The sequence below is a fragment of the Bubalus bubalis genome, chromosome 6, assembly GCF_019923935.1.
Source record: "Bubalus bubalis isolate 160015118507 breed Murrah chromosome 6, NDDB_SH_1, whole genome shotgun sequence".
Classification (NCBI taxonomy): Eukaryota; Metazoa; Chordata; class Mammalia; order Artiodactyla; family Bovidae; genus Bubalus; species Bubalus bubalis.
In genome coordinates, this window is record NC_059162.1 from 94,006,812 (window position 1) to 94,025,505 (window position 18,694).

Below are 18,694 nucleotides of genomic sequence, written 5' to 3' on the forward strand. Positions count from 1 at the left end.
AATGGCAGAGCTACAAACCCATCATCATCTACTTTATCATCAAAGCCCTTTGATAACCTTACTAAGTTCAGTCTATGGAACGAGGCGTGAGAATTAAGATAAATCACGATAGTCAACCAGGTATTGGGGATCCTCGGGTCCCCAAGAAACCTCTTATCTCCTACACCTGCCGGGAGCCGAGGGCCAGGCGAAAGCGGGCTCCGCCCCTGGGCGGGGCATGGGTGGGGCCTGGAAGCGGCCGTAACCCAGCCCAGCTGCAGCCCGAGCCTCTGCCCGAAGTCGCCGCGGAGGGGACCGGACCCGCCCCGCCCCGCCCCCCACTCCCTGCTCCGCGAACCCGCTGCGCCTTCTGCCTCCCGCCGCCAGGTCCAGCGGTTCCGCGGCGCTGCCAGGGAGCGAGCCGCTCGTCCTCACCCGGAGTCCCAGGTAAGGGGCGCGGCCCGGCAGCCCGCCTGGGGCGTATCTGGGACCGATCCCCGGACCGGGGCGCGGGGCACAGTGAGCGGGCATTGAGAAGGAGCACAGGGCAGCGGAAGGGGCACCAAGAAGAAGGGGCCAGGGGAGGCCACTAAGGAAGGGTACCGCGGCAGTGAAGGGGCACGTAACCCGGGGAGGGGCCCTGAGGAGCGTCTACCCGGGCTTTGAGGGCCGCGAGGGGAGCTCCAAAGGCAGGGGCAGCGGGATCGGAGGAACAAGAAAGAGGGCGCCGGGGCTGAGGAGAAGGCTGAGCGGCAACTGGAGCGCAGCGAAGGCTGGTTGAGGGGGAAACTGGGGGGAGGGGGATGGAGGCGGGGGAGATGTAAGAAGGGAGCTGAGAGGGGCCGTGAGGGCAGAGGGTACCGAACAGCCGAGGGGCGGGGAAAGGGGTGTTGAAGCGAAGAGATTAGGGAGAGCGAGGGAGGGGAGGCGTGGAAGTGAAGAGCTAAGGGGAGGGGAGTGGGTGGTGGGGGTCGTTTTGAGATGGAGGAGTGAGACGAGGAGGGGAAGGCGCGCTGGGCGGGAGAGGGGTGATGGGCCGGGAGAAGGTAATCTGAGTGTGGTGTGGAGCGGAGCCCAGCTGGGTATGGGCAAGGTGGGTAATTGGAGTGGGGGCTTGGAAGTGGGAAGCTAGGAAGAATGAGAAGGTGGGAGGCAAGGCTAGGTCTATCCAGGCTGCAGAGAAAGCGGGTGGGGAGCTGGTGAAGGGAGAGTCCTGGCCTTGGATATGGGCTGTGGGAGCCTGAATTCTGGCTAGAGGTGGGCTGTGGAGAAGCACTGCAGTTTAGCAGGGGGTTGGGGGAACTGTCCTGGAACTTGGAGAGTTTAGGGTGGTGGATGGGCTGGGTCACGGTGCAGAGAAAGCCAGGTGTGGGTTGTGGTGTGAGAGTGGGAAGATGATGGGGGCCCAGAGTGGAGTCCAAAAGCATCCAGATGCTAGCCCTGTCTTAGCTACTCACAAGCTGAGGAGGTGGTGCAAACACTGGACCCTATTACACTGCTACTTGGAATCAGAGACAAGAAGAGAATCATTGACAGGGAAATTCATCCACAGGCGGACTCTTGTTTTAGAGTCCAAGTGTAGGAAGAGATTTTTAGGGAGGGCAAGGTGGCAGCCTCCGGCAGCTAGTAGAGGTGCGGAGGGGAGTGAGAGAAGGACAGGGACATCCATCTCAACTGCATGGAATCCAGATGGAAAAGGGTACGGGATAGTAAAAGGAGCTGGATGTGTTCGTGTGCACAGGTGTGTGCCCACCTGTTCTACTCATATATACGGAGGAAGACAATGGAAGTCTGTGAAAAGCCGCCTATGGTATAAGGAAGCCCTGGTGCTGTGTTGTTGCTGTTTAGTTGCTCACTTGGGTCGGATTCTTCGTGACCCTGTGAACTGCAGCCTGCCAAGTTCCTCTGTCCATGAGATTTCCCAGGCAAGAATACTGGAGGGGGTTGCCATTTCCTCCTCCAGCGGATCTTCCCAACTCAGGGATGGAACCCATGTCTCTGCATTGGCAGGTGGATTATTTACCACTGAGCCACCGGGGAAGCCCCTGGTGCTTGTTTGCAGGAGCAAAGACATTATGCTGGAGGATGGTGGGTCAGGGAAGTCTTTGAGGTCATGAAGGATTTAGCTAGCTGGAGGAAAGTATGTTCCAATCAGAGGAAACAGTAAGGAAGAAGGCAAAAATCTAAAATGATCTCCAACCCAAGAAATAAATCTCCAGTTTCTTAAGGATTATGATGTGAAGGGAGGCACCAGTAACCTGTAGAGGATGTTTGAAAAGGTTTTCCCTCTAAGCTGGAATTCCTATGGTTTCTCTTCATCTCCCCAGAGCACAGCGGAGATGGCACACAGTAGGTGCTCAATGAATGTTGACTGAATGAATAATTGAGCTGTGGTTTTGCTCTTGCCTCGATTTCCTCACCTACTCCCAAGAATTGTTGTGAGAATCAAATATAATTTGGGTGAAAGAGCTTCATAAACTGTAAAACACTGTATAGAAGAGAGAGGGCACTGACGTTATTATGCAGGTTTGCCTACATTATCGGAGAAGGCAATGGCACCCCACTCCAGTTCTCTTGCCTGGAAAATCCCATGGACGGAGGAGCCTGGTAGGCTTCAGTCCATGGGGTCACTAAGAGTCGACACGACTGAGCAACTTCACTTTCATTTTTCACTTTCATGCATTGGAGAAGGAAATGGCAACCTACTCCAGTGTTCTTGCCTGGTGAATCCCAGGGACAGGGGAGCCTGGTGGGCTGCCATCTATGGGGTCGCACAGAGTCAGACACAACTGAAGTGACTTAGCAGCAGTAGCAGCAGCCTACATTATGATGGTGGTCATATCAACCGCTCTCTCTCTCCAGCCTGGAGAAGGACGTAAACATTTATCAAGCATCTGTCATATGCAAGGTGGAATACACAATGAAAACGCCTGGTAGAGTGCCTGGCATTTAGTAGTAGGTGGTCACTAAATGATAGCTATTACAATAGTTTCTGTGGCTCTAAGAGATCAGGGGAAACAATGAGGAGGTGGGCTGGGCTGGGCTGGTGGTGGGGAATGGTTTCAAGAAAGGTTGAATCAGAAAAGCGAGTGGAGTATGGCTTTAGGGAGGAGATTGTGTATAGCAGGGTGAAGTTCAATTGTCTAACTCCCAATAGGAAGACAAAATTACATTTATTGAGCACCCGCTATGTGTCAAATAGCAGCATATCTGTATGCCTTACCAACATTGAGTGAACTGAAAGTGTTAGTTGCTCAGTCGTGTTGGACTCTTTGCAACCTATGGACTGTAGCCTGCCAGGCTCCTCTGTCCATGGAATTCTCCAGGCAAGAGTACTGAACTGGGTAGCCATTCCCTTCTCCAGGAGATCTTCCCAACCCAGGGATTGAACCTGGGTCTCCCCCATTGCAGGCAGATTCTTTACCGTCTGAGCCACTAAGATTGACTGTAATCCTCCCAACAATGGTTATTTTACAAATGAGGAAACTGTCTTACTCATGCAAAGTTTCTTGCCAAGGTCTCATAGCTAATAAATGCTGGGCCTGGAAACTGAATCTAGCCTGTTTGTTTGGAATCCCAAGCAATTTCCACTACCCAGGATGACTTGGTAGAAGAAAACATGAAGCACACAGACAAAAGTTTTTGGAAAGGAGTTATAAAGCACTGTCATATACTAGTTTTAATTCTTCCAGTAGTTTGCCCAAAAGTCATTTTATTAACTCATTTTATAGCTAAGGAAACTGAGACCCAGGGTGTGATCTGCCTGAGGTTACACAATTGCTTAGAGAGCCAGGGCTCAGTCCAGGTGTCTCTGACTTAATCCTGTGCTCCTTCCATCAAAGGGAATTTCCTCCGTGTACCTCTCCACAATGTGTATTCAGTTGATCTCTTGCTGCATTTTAGGGCTGTCTCCTCTCCTTCCCCCTTTCATGGCTGAAGTTGGCCTCTTCCTTAGTCGATCAGACTCAAAGTGTTATTTTTCACACCAGTTTTCCTAGGAGCCATTTCCTTCTTCCCCCCAGCCTGGAACCAGAGATGACTTCCTGGATGGTCCCTGGGCCTTCATCTGTATTGCTTGTCACGAAGAGCAAGAGCTCTATCATTTATGTGACTGTCACAAAAGAGAGGGAAGATCTGATTGATGCTTATCTGACAAATGCAGTTCTGCATTGACCTGTCTGCTCAGATCTGCCTCAGGCAGCTGCCTGCTGGGGTGATTTTTACCTCTCTTTTGAATGTCTGTGTAGCCCCTGCCTTCCTTTTGAAAAGATCTCCTTGGGGGCTCCCATCTGAACCTATCTTCCAGCTGAACTCAGCTCTCTGCCTCTCCCTGTTCTCACACCATCTTCTGGGAAAGCTGCACTGTGTGCGCATAAGCAGAGGTTGACAGTACAGTATGGCAAATGCTAGGAAAGAGATCTCAGGGTGCTGGGGATGTTCTTCTTTTCTTTTTAAATTATGTCTGTTTATTTTTAATTGATTGATGATGGCTTTACAAGACTGGTTTTGATTTCTGCCACACTGGGGATGCTTTTCTATTCACCCTAAAATTGTTGTGGGCTTTCCCAGTGGCTCAGTGATAAAGAATCCGCCTGCAATGCAGGAGTCACAAGAGACACAGGTTCGATCCATGGGTCAGAAAAATCCCCTGGAGGAGGGCATGGCAACCCACTCCAGTATTCTTGCCAGGAAAAAAACCTCATGGACAGAGGAGCCTGGCAGGCTACAGTTCATGGAGTCACAAAGAGTCGGACACAACTGAGCACGTATGCAGTCAAATTGATGTGGTTTTTATTTTCTTTAAGCCCAGTCCAATCTGAAAGTCATCAGATGACAGAATATCTAGTAATGATGCTCCAACTGACTTGCTGTGTGACCTTTGACAAATCAGTTCTCTTTGTGGAGCCTTGATTATTTTTTCCCCTGAAAATGAAGGGAGTGTATCAGACCAGGAACTGAAACTGTTTTTTTTTTACTCTTGGCTCACACCTATGGCAGACATAGCTAATAAAGGCAGGCACTTTACCTGCTAATCCTACACAAGGCCAGTATAGTTTTTTCCATACACTGTACGTATGAAGCACCCTTATACACATTTTCTTATTTAAAAATCATAGCAGCCTTCTGCAGTAGGTAATATGATCACATCATAGATGAGGACACTGAAGCTCAGAGTTTAGGTTACTTGTCCAATTTCATACACTGAGTTACTGCAAAAGCTTGGGACCAAGAGCCAGACTTTTTTGTTATGATAAAGCTGCCACTCTAAAATCTCTTCTAATTCCAGAAATCTAAGAGTGCAAGCAGCTGCATAAGAAAAATGAAGAAACCAATAATACAACATTTACATCAAAGTTTGGCACACGGCAAACGCTCAATAAACGTTTACAGAAAGGAGTAACATGTCCAAGGATTTAATCTAGATTCAGTGTTGACAGGGTGTAAGGATAAATAAAACTCAGCTGAATCCAGAAGGAGGGATAGACAGTTAATTGTCAAATAAGCTCAAATTATGGAGCCCAGATCAGGGAGGGGGCACTTGACTACAGAAGTGAATTAAAGAAACCAGTGAATTAATATTTACTGAGTACCTCCCATAGGTCAAGAAACCACACCAGCTTATTTACATATGATAAATGTTCACTCTGTTGGTACCATCACTTAGTGAAGTAGGTGGTATTTTCTTGGTTTCAAGGTAAAAATACTGTGGCTTAGAGAGCTGATATAACACACCCAAGAATTCAGCCAAGGAATAGAGCAGGGATTTTTACTTTTCCCTTATTAGAGCATAAAGTGAAGTTGCTCAGTCGTGTCTGACTCTTTGTGACCCCTTGGACTGTAGCCTACCAGGTTCCTTCGTCCATGGGATTTTCCAGGCAAGAATACTGGAGTGGGTTGCCATTTCCATCTCCAGGAGATCTTCCTGACCCAGGGATTGAACCAAGGTCTCCCGCATTGTAGGCAGGCACTTTACCATCTGAGCCACCAGGGAAGTCCTTATTATAGCATGGTACTAAGCTAATCTCAGCTGTTAGCTGTGAGTCCTGGACAGATCCTCATAATTTCTGGCTCTTAGTTCCTTTCTTGCTCCAATGGGAATAATAATCACTGCCCTTCCAATTTAATCTTCCAGGTCTATTTATAGGGTAAAATAAGATCAAGGAAATGAGTAAGGATTAAATCTGTGTTTTAGTAAAGTTATTTTTTGACCAGAAGATCTCTCTCTTCTCACTTCTGGAGATCTCTCCTAAGGAAATAAATTGTTGTGTTGTTCAGTTGCTAAGTCATATCTGACTCTCTGCTGCCTCGTGGACTGCAGCACACTAGGCTCCTCTGTCCCCTACTATCTCCCAGAGTTTGCTTAAATTCATGTCTGTTGAGTTGGTGGTACTATCTAACCATTTCATCCTCTGTCATCCCCTTCTGCTTTTGCCTTAAATCTTACCCAGCATCAAAATCTTTTCCAGTGAGTCAGCTCTTCCCATTAGGAGGCCAAAGTGTCAGAGCTTCAGCTTCAGCATCAGTCCTTCCAGTGAATATTCAGGCTTGATTTCCTTTAGAATTGACTGGCTTGATCTCCTTGCTGTCCAAGGGACTCTCAAGAGTCTTTTCCAGCACAACAGTTCAAAAGCATCAATTCTTTGGTGCTAAGCCTTCTTTTGGAGAAGGCAATGGCACCCTACTCCAGTACTTTTGCCTAGAAAATCCCATGGACAGAGGAGCCTGGTAGGCTGCAGTCCATGGAGTCGCTAAGAGTCGGACACGACTGAGCGACTTCACTTTCACTTTTCATTTTCATGCATTGGAGAAGGAAATGGCAACCCACTCCAGTGTTCTTGCCTGGAGAATCCCAGGGATGGGAAGCCTGATGGGCTGCCATCTATGGGGTTGCACAGAGTCGGACACAACTGAAGCGACTTAGCAGCAGCAGTAGCAGCAGCAAGCCTTCTTTATGGTCTAATTCTCACATCTGTACATGACTAATGAAAAAATCATAACTTTGACTATACAGACCTTTGTTGACAAAGTGATGTCTGTGCTTTTTAATATACTATCTAGTTTTATTGTAGCTTTCTTTCCAAGGAGCAAGCATCTCTTAATTTCATCCTGTAATCAGTCTGCAGTGATTTTGGAGTCCAAAAAAATAAAATCTGTCACTGCTTCTACTTTTCCCCCTTCCATTTGCCATGAAGTGATGGAACTGGATAGTTTTTTGAATGTTGAGTTTTAAGACAGCTTTTTCACTTTCCTCTTTCACCCACATCAAAAGGCTCTTTAGTTCCTTTTCACTTTCTGCCATTAGAGTGGTATCATGTGCATATATGAGGTTGCTGCTGTTTCTCCTGGCAATCTTGATTCCAGCTTGTGATTCATCCAACCCAGCATTTTGCATGATGTACTCTGTATATAAGTTAAATAATCAGGGTAACAATATATAGCCTTACTGTACTCCTTTCTCAATTTTGAACGAGTTAGTATTTCCATGTCTGGTTCTAACTGTTTCTTGACCCACATACAAGTTTCTCAGGAGGCAGATAAGGTGGTCTGGTATTCCCATCTCTAAGAATTTTCCATAGTTTGTTGTGATCCACACAGTCAAAGGCTTTAGCACAGTCTTAATGAAGCAGAAATAGATGTTTTTCTGGAATTCCTGTGCTTTCTCCATGATGCAACGAATGTTGGGAATTTGATCTCTGGTTCCTCTGCCTCTTTGAAACCCAACTTGTACATTTGGAAGTTCTCCATGCATGTAGTGCTGAAGCCTAGCTTGAAGGATTTTGAGCATAACCTTGCTAGCATGTGAAATGAGAGTAATTATATGGTAGTTTAAACATTCTTTGGCATTGCCCATCTTTGGGATTGGAATGAAAACTGACTTTTTCCAGTACTGTGGCCACTGCTGAGTTTTCCAAATTTGCTGACATATTGAGTACAGCACTTTAACAGCATCATCATTTAGGACTTTAAAAAGCTCAGCTGGAATTCCAGCACCTCCACTAACTTTGTTCGTAGTAATGCTTCTTAAGACACACTTCACTTCACATTTCAGGATATCTGGATCTAAGTGAGTGATAACCACACCATCATGGTTATCTGGGTCATTACGACCTTTCTTGTATAGTTCTTCCGTGTACTCTTGCCACCTCTTCTTGTAACAGTGACCAAAACCATCTCAAAGAAAAAGAAATGCAAATAGGCACAGTGGTTGTCTGAAGATGCTTTACTAATAGCTGAGGAAAAAGAGAAGTGGAAGGCAAAGGAGAAAAGGAAAGATATGCCCAACTGAGTGCAGAATTCCAGAGTATAGCAGAGTATAACTTTTCAATAAACATTGCTGAGAAATAAGAGGAGAATGATACAGTGGGAAAGACTAGAGATCTCCTCAAGAAAATTCAATATATCAAGGGAACATTTCATGCAAGGATGGGCATAATAAAGAAGTAAATAGGAAAGAGAACAAATATTTATGTAAAGAAATGGTCACTCTAACTTAATTTATAATAATTGAGAACAGAAAAATAAATATACAACTTTAAAGAATTGGTCATGTGACACAACCATAGGGTTAAATAAGGTGTAGTCAATTGAAACGATATTTACAAGGAATTTTTAAAGTCTCAGTAAGATGTTTATGATATAATGTTAAGTGAAAAGGAGTAGGATACAAAACTAAAGATCTCAGCTACTAAAATACACATGGAAGAGTCTATGTATACACATAGACTCGAGAGTATGGTATGCTGTCATTTATATATATATATAAAGTATGAATAGACTTCTATGCTTATATATGCAAAGACTATCTTTGAAGGATACATAAATTGTTAACATGTTTGCCTCTGGGGAGAGGAACTAGAGATTGGGAATCAGGGGTGGAAGCAAGACTTACTTTTCACTGTAAACCTTTAGGTTCCATATTACTTACTTTTTATGCTGAAAGTTAAGAAAATAATGCAAATGACAAATGGTGATAAAATAATAGTAATTTTACTATATGATAACTTGCAAATTGTAAAGTTTAAATTATTTTTAGTGTAATATAAATGTTTTCAATATATATTATTTATATATGATATATATAAAGAGTAATGCATACACTGGTTTATTATAAAAGTATAAAAGGATACAACTTAGGAACAGCCAGGTGGAAGAGATGCATAGGGCAGGGTATGGGGAAAGGGAGGTCTTGGAGCTTCCATGGCCTCTCCAGGTGTGCCACCCTTGCAACACATCAATGTCATCACCAGCCTGGAAGATGTCCACCCCATTTGGTTAGGGTTGTTTACGAAGACTTCGTTCCTGCAGGCGTGATTGATTAAGTCATCGGCCTTTAGTCATCAACTTGATCTCCAGCCCTTCTTCCCTCCCCAGAGGTTAGCGGGTGATGCTGAAAGTTCCAATCCTCTAACTGTGTGGTTGGTTCCTCTGGCAACAAGCCCCTACTCTGAGGTTGTCCTGGAGCCCCAGTCATCAGTCATCTCATTAGCATACAACAAGACACTTAATCACTTGCACTTCCAGAGATTCCAAAGGCTTCAGGAGCTCTGCCTGGAACCAGGTACCCAGACCAAATACGTATCTTTTATTATATCACAGTACTCAATAAATGGTAACGGTTACATGGTTATTGTCACTACCATGTCCCTCATGGAAAATAATGAGTACTTAACAAGTATTTACTGATAATATTAAGGCCCAGGTATACCACAATATATATACTGTTTAAATTAAATAATAAGATATAATTTCAAAATAGATGATACTCTGGTGTGTGAAAAAATAAAGGAGGAAATGTACTTCAAATATTAATGATGGCAGTTTCTAAGTGGATGGGGTATCTAGTAATTTAAAATTTTTCTTTTTTATAGTATTGTGTTTTTCCCTAACATTTAATAATGGATATATACTTTCAAAGGTGAAATTTTCTCTTGTAAACAAACAAAAATGACCGGTAGCAGAGCGGAGGATGGTGTGAGGTCGTTGTGATTGCTTCCCTTGTCTTAGATAGAAAAAAAGCATAATTCCTTTGACTTGCCAGTTCTTGAAATGAGCTCTGCATCTTGTGCAATGAAAAACTGAAAAGTTCAGGCTATGAGACAGTTGGATCAGGCCAATTGTTCCCCTCCAATCTCACCTTCTTCTTTCGTGTAAATGCTATGTATGAGTCTCCAGGTGTCCTGAGCATGTTCCACACCTGCCTAGTGAGCCCTGCCAAGGGGCAGGCTGATACAGTGGTGGGCGTGTAGGTCCCAATAAAGCCTTGAGAGCTGGGAGAAAAAGAGAAGGAAGAGCAGAGGCCAATGAAGGCTTGTGGTGGCCTATTTAAGGAAGTATTATTAAGGGCTGCTAATAATCATACATATTCATCTGGCTTTTCTTCAAGACAGCTTTTCACCTTCTGCATTTGTCAGCTTCTTATCTTTATAGCTCACCTGAGAGGCCCAGAGAGATAAATCCATCTCTCTTTCTTTTCCTTTGAGGAAAAGGCAGGAATTCCTAAAGAGGATGACACTCTGGACATCTTATGTCAGGGTTGTCCTTCCACCCTCCTCTTGACTACACACCCCACCCACCTGAGTACCCAGTGTTAAGCAGAAGGAGTGATGGCAGGTGAAGAAGTAGGGTCTCTGCAGAAAAAGAAATAAAAAAGCAAGTAAGACTATGGGGTCAAGTGCTCGATTATGGATGGCTTTCAGACTCAAATCATTCTAGAAAAGGAGAGGATAGTGGCAGGACTGTGAGTGCTGAGGTCTCAGGGAAGGTCTGGCATGTAATAAATACTTGCCAGAGGAATGAATGAACAAATGAACAGATAAATAAATGAAGGAGCTAGGCTTTGAAGGATTTGGAATAATAATAACTTATATTCACACCTGTTGGGATTTACCAGCTTATTAAGATCTTACTCCTTGTTTTCTCATTTGAGTCCTGTAATAGCCCTGTGAGAAAAGCAGGGCAGAAATTGTTCTCCCCATTTTCCAGATTATGAGATTGGGCCCCAGAGTGGTGATGTGACTTTTATTAATTCAGTATACGTTTACTGAGTGCTGATTACATACTAGGACTTGTGCTGAAACTAGAGAAATACATTAAGAAATGAAATACATTAGGTCCAAGATGCTTGGTCTAAAGGAGAAGCTGGAATAGTAAACAGTTCTGAAATGATACAAGTGCTATTGGAGCGCACTGGGAGCCTAGGGCCAGGAGTGCATCCTCTGCCCTGCCCAGGGGAAGTGAACCTTCACATGGATCTGCAAGGTTGAACAGGAGTTTGTTTGAAGCAGAAGAGTATTGTGGGCAGAAAGAATACATAGCTAAAGGGACAGAAGCAAGAAATAACAGCGTATTTGGAGTGGAGTATAATTTGGTATGGGCTTCCCTGGTGGCTCAGTGATAAAGAATCCACCTGCTAATGCAGGAAACACGGGTTTGATCCCTGGGTTGGGAAGATCCCCTGGAGAAGTAAATGACAATCCACTCCAGTATTCTTGCCTGGGAAATCCCATGGACAGAGGAGCCTGGTGGGCTACAGTCTGTGGGGTTGCAAAAGAGTTACATGATTTAGCAACTAAACCACAACAACAACAACATAATTCTATAAAAAGTAGCACAGGTTGGTAGGGAGAAGCCTTAGGGGAAGGTAAAATTTAGAGAATTTATTCTTTGGTTGGTTGGTTCTTTGTCAAGTTGAAAAGTTTGGGCTTGATCTTTAGAACTATAGGGAGCCATAAATGTTTTTGAAACAGGAGAATGAGAGCCCTGTGTTGGCTTTTCCTGGAATGCTCAAACATTTGCTATCTTGACCTTCCTCCCTCTAGCCACTCCAAAACTCAGCTTAGGAGCTGTCTCCTACAGGAACCTCTCCTTGACCACCATGTCTTCAGGCTGGGTTAGGTGCTTCTGATGAGCTTCCTCAGCCAAGGCTTCCCTCTGTCTTATCACTTATCCACTGCTTTGTTACTCTGTGTTTGAATTTTTACTCTAGTCTGCGGCCACTCAGAGGTCAGACACCATGTCTGATTCATATTTGTATTCTTTGTGCCCAGCACAGTACTTGACTCAGAACAGTGTGCTCAGTAAATATTTGCTGAAGGAATATTTGGGAGGAGCTGGTTCCACCCCAATCCTGGGTTCCACCCCAATCCTGAGATAACATTTGGGGCAGGTTCAGTGCGGGGGTGATTCTGAGTAGTGTATTTCCTCAGTGATGCTCGGGTGGGGAGTGAGTATGTGAATGGGTGTGTGACCATTAAAAGTTAGGTGACTCAGAGTGACACTGGAGATGTGTTCCTGAGTGACCACAGGTCTCTCCTGCAGATGGCTTCAGTGACTGATGGTAAAGCCGGAGTCAAAGATGCTTCTGACCAGAATTTTGACTACATGTTCAAACTGCTCATCATTGGCAACAGCAGTGTCGGCAAAACTTCCTTCCTCTTCCGCTATGCTGATGACACCTTCACCCCAGCCTTCGTCAGCACCGTGGGCATCGACTTTAAGGTGAAGACAGTCTACCGCCACGAGAAGCGAGTGAAGCTGCAGATTTGGGTGAGTCCTGGGCATCTCGGGCAGAAGTGTCCCAAGAGCTGACTCGCTTGCTAGTACAACGGCTGGGCAGTGGGGCCAGTTTAGAACTTTGCTGGGGTTTATGACATTAGGCCCCAGTGCTATTGCATGTCTGGCCCCTGGACTGTCCCTTGCTGATTTTATACATTTGCTCTCATCTGGGGACTCAGCTGCTTCTGCTGCTTAACTGTCCAAGAGGTTTTATCCTGGATTATACAGACAAGCGACCAAGAGTCTGGGCTTTGGAGTTATAGGCCTGGATTCAGATTTCAGTTTTGCCAATTACTAGTCATGGAACCTGGACTAAGTTACTTAATCTCTCTAGGCCAGGCTTTCCTCTTTGGGGATTATAATGACATCTATATCATAGGGTTGGTGAGTGCTTAGCATAGTTTCTGGAACATAATAAATGTACAGTAAATGTTAGCTACTGTGTCCATAATCTATCACTGTGTAATCACCTTAAAACTTGATGGCTTAAAACAACAATTCATTAACACACAGTTCTATGGATTGAATATTTGGGAGTGGCTTGGTTTCTGGCTTGTGATCTATTATGAGGTTGCTGGCAGATGTTGGTTTGGGTTGCAGTCATCTGAAGGCTTGAGTGGACCTGGAAGATTCCTTTCCAAGGTGGCTTACTCATGTGTCCGGCACTGGCTTTAGTAGGAGACCTTTGTTCCTTCCTACATGGCTCTCTTCATACAATGTCTTAATGACATGGAGCTAGCTTGTCCTAGGGGGAGAGATCCAAGAAACCAAACTGGAAGTGGTGATGTCTCTAATTAGAGTATGCTGTTGGTCACTAATTCAGTGTAGAAGGAACCTATACAAAAGTATGAGTCCTGGGAGGTGAGGATTATTGGGGACCATCTTGGAAACTGGCTACCACAGCTACTATTACTGGTATTTACCAGTGTACCAATAAAATATATACATATTTGAAATGATAATAGCAGCATGTACATCATATACTTTTTGATAATGAATTAGCATTGAGATTGGAAATTTTAAAAATCTGTGATTTAAAGTATTCAAAACGTATTATTTATTATCAGTCCACTCAACATTAATACATTGTGCATATATGTTATTAGTATAATCTGTATACAGTGCTTTTTGTTTTACAATTTTTTTCCATGTATTAATATTATCTCACAATCTCATGGGACAGATATTCAGAGCATAATTAATTTACCTTAAGTTGACCACGCAGCTACAAAGTGAGATTCCAACGCAGATCTTCTGATTCTAAAGTATGAGTTTTTTTTCTCTACACTGTGTCCATTAGGTATTATAGAGCCCATGTTTCCATTTGTGGTCATATTAAGTATTAATTTATATAGAGATAAAAGTTTATTTTGTTTATTTATTCTCTATTAAAAGCATCAAGGAATCATAAACCACTGGAAATGGGAGAAACTATGCAGGCCATTTAGTTCATTGGTTCTAGAAGTGTGGTGTCCAGATCTACAGCATCAGCACCATTAGAAATTTGTTAGAGATGCAGAATCTCAGGTCCCTCCTCGCACCCAGAAAATCAGGAACTCTGGGGTATAGCCGAATAATGTGCTATAACAAACCATCCGGGTGTTTTGAGGTAGGCTAAAATTGAAGAACCACTGATCTAGTTTAACTACCTCATGGTGAGGATCAATCAGCATTTATTAAGTGCCTATTATGTGCCGGTGCTTCCATTTGTGTAGTCTGACATCCTCCCTGCAGCTGGTGCACAGAGGGGGCTGAAAGCACAGGATATTTGGGGCATGGTGAGCAATCCAGTGAAAATGGAGCAAGGCCGAGAAAGCGCCGGGAGGGGATGCTAAGAGAAATTTGCTGGAGAGGCTGTCGGGTGGCAGTTTGGGAGAGACCTTGCTGCTGCTGCTGCTAAGTTGCTTAAGTCGTGTCCGACTCTGTGCAACCCCATAGACAGAAGCCCACCAGGCTTCCCATCCCTGGGATTCTCCAGGCAAGAACACTGGAGTGGGTTGCCATTTCCTTCTCCAATGCATGAAAGTGAAAAGTGAAAGTGAAGTCACACAGTCGTGTCCGACTCTTTGCGACCCCATGGACTGCAGCCTACCAGGCTCCTCCGTCCATGGGATTTTCCAGGCAAGAGTACTGGAGTGGGGTGCCATTGCCTTCTCTGTAGAGAGACCTTAGACAACAAATAAAAGTTTCTTGACATGGGTCAGAGGCTACATGCCTGATTATTCCTTAGGGAGCTGAAGAAACTTAATAGAGTTTATTATCTTTGAATACAAAATCAGTGTATACTAATATTTGCTATATGGATTGACACAGATGTCTTCATTTGATCTCCACATTAGATGATCATATATCCTACACTCAAATACTCTTCAGGTAGAAGGAGACAGTCTATATTCTACGCTCAAACACTCTTCAGGTGGAAGGAGACAAGTCTGCCCTTCTAAGGGATTGGCAGTGGCGGCTCCCTCACTCTTTTATTCATTTTCAGCCTATTATGAGCTTTTGCAGTTTTCCTGTGCCTCATTAAGTGGGTTTATTGATTGTACTGTTTTTAACGAAATGAACCCCCATGATATATATGTAGCTTTAAAAGAAACCCACAAAGAAGCTTCTGATTGAGGATATACTAATTATAGCGAGCCTAAGTGAGCACAGAAAATGGCTAGACATGTTTCCCCAACACCTAGCACAAGTTCAATGTTAGCCATGTTTTGAGGTAAAATCAATGACAATCTAATATGATCTGACATAAGCACATTGCTTTTGCTAAAAAAAAATTAGCAAAGATTTTTTTTGTGTGTGTATGTTTGTATGCATATGTACTTTCTGTAGCAGAAAATAAACATTTCTGTACTGTTCATAAATGCATTAAAATGTAAGCATTTGAATATTGCCTTTGTCATTGAAATGTATTTTAATACTTTTGTGTACTGAAGCAGGCAGATATATAGGCTTTGGCAAGTCACTCCACTTCTATGAGTAGATAATATCCTCAACTGTAAAGGTCTCACAGGTTTGTTGAGGGGAAGCTACATGTGATAACACAGTATTGTGCCTGGCACATACTAAGAATACAGTAGAAGTTAGGTTCTGTCCTCTCTCTGCTCCTGCCACTCATGCAGACAGTGACTGACTTCCCTCCCAAGGTTTCCCACCTGTGGTTCAGAAGTGCTGGAACAGCATCCAGGGATTCATTAGCACTGTATGAAGCGTTCAATTAAATTTCTCAAGCTCATTCAGTCTCTCCCAGGGGATTTCAAAAAAGCCATTGTCGGAATGGAAGGTGGAGAGGGAACAAGAGGAGGTTAATATTGCTGAGCAGGACCATTCACAAAAGGAGTCTCTCCCACCTCTGGGGGATCGTGAGGGTACTGACGGTGCCTTGTTTCCCAGCGTCCCTTGCCATATAAGTCCTTGAGAGCCTCTTCTGTGTCCGGAAAGGTTCATTATTGCGGACTAGAGAAGATAATCTGACTGAGGAGGTAAGGGTAGGGGCAAAATCTCATTAATAGAGAGTGAGAGCATGCACAGGTGTGGAGGGAGGAGGGAGAATTGGTAACTGCACAGCAATAGACCCGACTAGAGGCCACTTATTGCTCAGGTGCTAGTTGCCAAGCAACCCCTGGGGACCTGTGGGAAGAGAAGGGTGGGAGTTGGCCTTCCACTGCCTCCACGTGGAGCCCATTATGAGGGCTATTGGGTCTGAGGGAAGGGAAGAATCTGGGGGTCTGTGACATGATGGAGCCAACCCAGGAATCCTGGGTTTTAGTCCTGGCTCTGCCCTGCAGTGTGGTCATTGTGTGATCTGGAGTAACTCTTCTCCTCCCGTGTCCCCAAAGATCAAAAGGAGAAAATAATCCTCTCTCTTCTTGCCTCATGGGATGTTGTGAAGTTCAAGGGAAGATATAGAAAGGAAAGTCCAAGGAGAATTGTGACGCTTTGAGTAGATTGGGATTATGGATATTGTCAGCCATGTGAATCCTCCCTGTATGTGCTTTGAATCATTCTTTGTGTCTTCACATCTTCCCTCTGACCCAAGGAAGTAGTTATCTCCTTAAAGAATTGGTGGTTGGGCTTCTCTGGTGGCTCAGTGATAAAGAATCCACCTGCCAGGGCAGGAGGATATGGGTTTGATCTCTGATCCGGGAAGTTCTCACAGCTACAGGGTAACTAAGCCTATGCACCACAACCACTGAACCTGTGCTCAAGAGCCTGCGAGCCGCAAATGCTGAAGCCCATACGCCCTACAGCCTCTGCTCTGCCATGAAAGAAGCCACTGCAGTGAGGAGCCCATGCACCACAACTAGAGAGTAGCCCCTGTTCATCACAACAGCCCATGCAGCAATAAAGACCCAGCACAGCCAAAAAGAAATAAAATTATATGTATCTATGCATAGTTGCTCAGTCTTGTCTGATTCTTTGCGATCCCATGAACTTTAGCCGGCCAGGCTCCTCTGTCCATGGGATTCTCCAGGTAAGAATACTGAAGTGGCTTGCCATGCCCTCCTCCAGGAGATCTTCCCAACCCAGGGATCGAACCCAGGTCTCCTGCATTGCAGGCGGATTCTTTACTGTCTGAGCCACCAGGGATGTGTATATATACCCCACCAATACAGGTGGTTGAGCCCAGAGATGTCAAATTACTTGTGCAGAGCCAAACAGTAAACTCCATTCTTGTATTCATTCAGTAGACATTTATCTGGTACTCCCTCTGTGCTAGGCACTGTGCTAGCTGTGGGGAAATACTCTTTCTACTCCCTTGGAGTTTTCACTGAAGTAGGGGAGATAGACACTAAGTGTCATTGTTCAGTCGCTCAGTCGTGTCTGACTCTTTGCAGCCCTGTGGATTGCAACATGTCAGGCTTCCGTGTACATCACCAACTCCTGGAGCTTGCTCAAACTCATGTCCATCGAGTCGGTGATGCTATCCAACCATCTCATCCTCTATCGTCCCCTTCTCCTCCTACCTTCAATCTTTCCCAGCATCAGGGTCTTTTCCAGTGAGTCAACACTTTGCATCAGGTGGCCAAAGTAGACACTAAGTATATGAATGAAAAATATCTAATTTCATCTGTGATAAGGGCCATGAGGGAAAAAAAAATCAACTTATTTCAAACTCCAGCACTGAGGTGCTGAGCTCAGGAATCACTAAACTGTGACTTGGGTCTCGTCCCCAGCTTGCAACTGGGGCTCAGGCTCATTTCTATTCACAATTTAAAAGGCTCATTCCAGGCCTGGTCTCTGTCAGGGGATGCAATGGAAGGGGCCTCCACTGTGGAAGGTCAGGATGTCCTCTTTCTCACTCCCACTAGCGAGGCTTTTTTTTTTTTGGTGACCTTCTTGTCAGGAAGACTTAAAAATAGGTGTGTCTCTTGTGTCTGGGATTACTTGTTTAGAGACTGAGAAATGGACTGGCTGGCCCAGCATTTTTCTGTCGAGAGTTCAAGAATTCTGTGTTTTGTGAAGGATTTAAAGATCACTGTCCTCACTCCTGGGCTTGTCCTGGAATTGCTGTTCTCCATCCTCTTTTTCTTTCTCTGACCTCCCGCCTCTGAAATCGTCAGTCACTATAGTGCTTGTGTGTACCTCCATTATTCAGGTTGTTTTGTTGTGTTGGTGATGACTTTGGGGGAAGGGGCACTGCGCCACACAATCCCTTCCTCTTTTAGCCAGCTGTGTAAATTTTGTCAACCTCTGTCTCTCTGACTTCCTGCCTTTCTCTTATAATGACCCATATGATTACCTTGGGCTCACCTGAATGATTGAGATAATCTTTCCCATTTTAAAACCTTAACTTAACCACATTTTCTAAGTCCCTTTTCCCATGCAAGGTAATATATTCACAGGTTCTGGGGATTAAGACATGGATATCTTTCGGGGACCATTATTCTGACTACTACAGCATCTATTAATAACATGGAAAAGACCTAATATAAATCCTCCCCTTTTTTCAGGGCTCTGACTTGGGTTCCCTCGTCTCCAATGAGAGCCCCCTCTGCTAACTCCCTGGAACAGGTCCTGTCTGTGGCTTAGGCTCAGACTTCCTGCTGAGAACACCTGCCATCTTGTTTGGTGCTGACAAGCCTGTGAGCTCGGAGCTTATCACATCTCAGTCTCATTTTAGACATGAGGACGCTGAGGTCCAGAGAGAGAGGACTTT

The 18,694-nt window shown here is 44.6% G+C and overlaps 1 protein-coding gene across 1 annotated transcript in view; it reads left to right on the forward strand.

Moving 5' to 3' along the window:
* The first annotated feature begins 270 nt into the window (after window positions 1-270).
* Window positions 271-18,694, forward strand: part of RAB3B (RAB3B, member RAS oncogene family) — a 70,000-nt gene continuing 51,576 nt past the window's right edge. Inside the window, exons 1-2 of the mRNA XM_006043742.3 lie at window positions 271-426; window positions 12,298-12,525. Coding sequence (XP_006043804.1) covers window positions 12,298-12,525 — 228 coding nt within the window. The 5' untranslated portion in view covers window positions 271-426. The remainder of the gene's footprint in view (window positions 427-12,297; window positions 12,526-18,694) is intronic.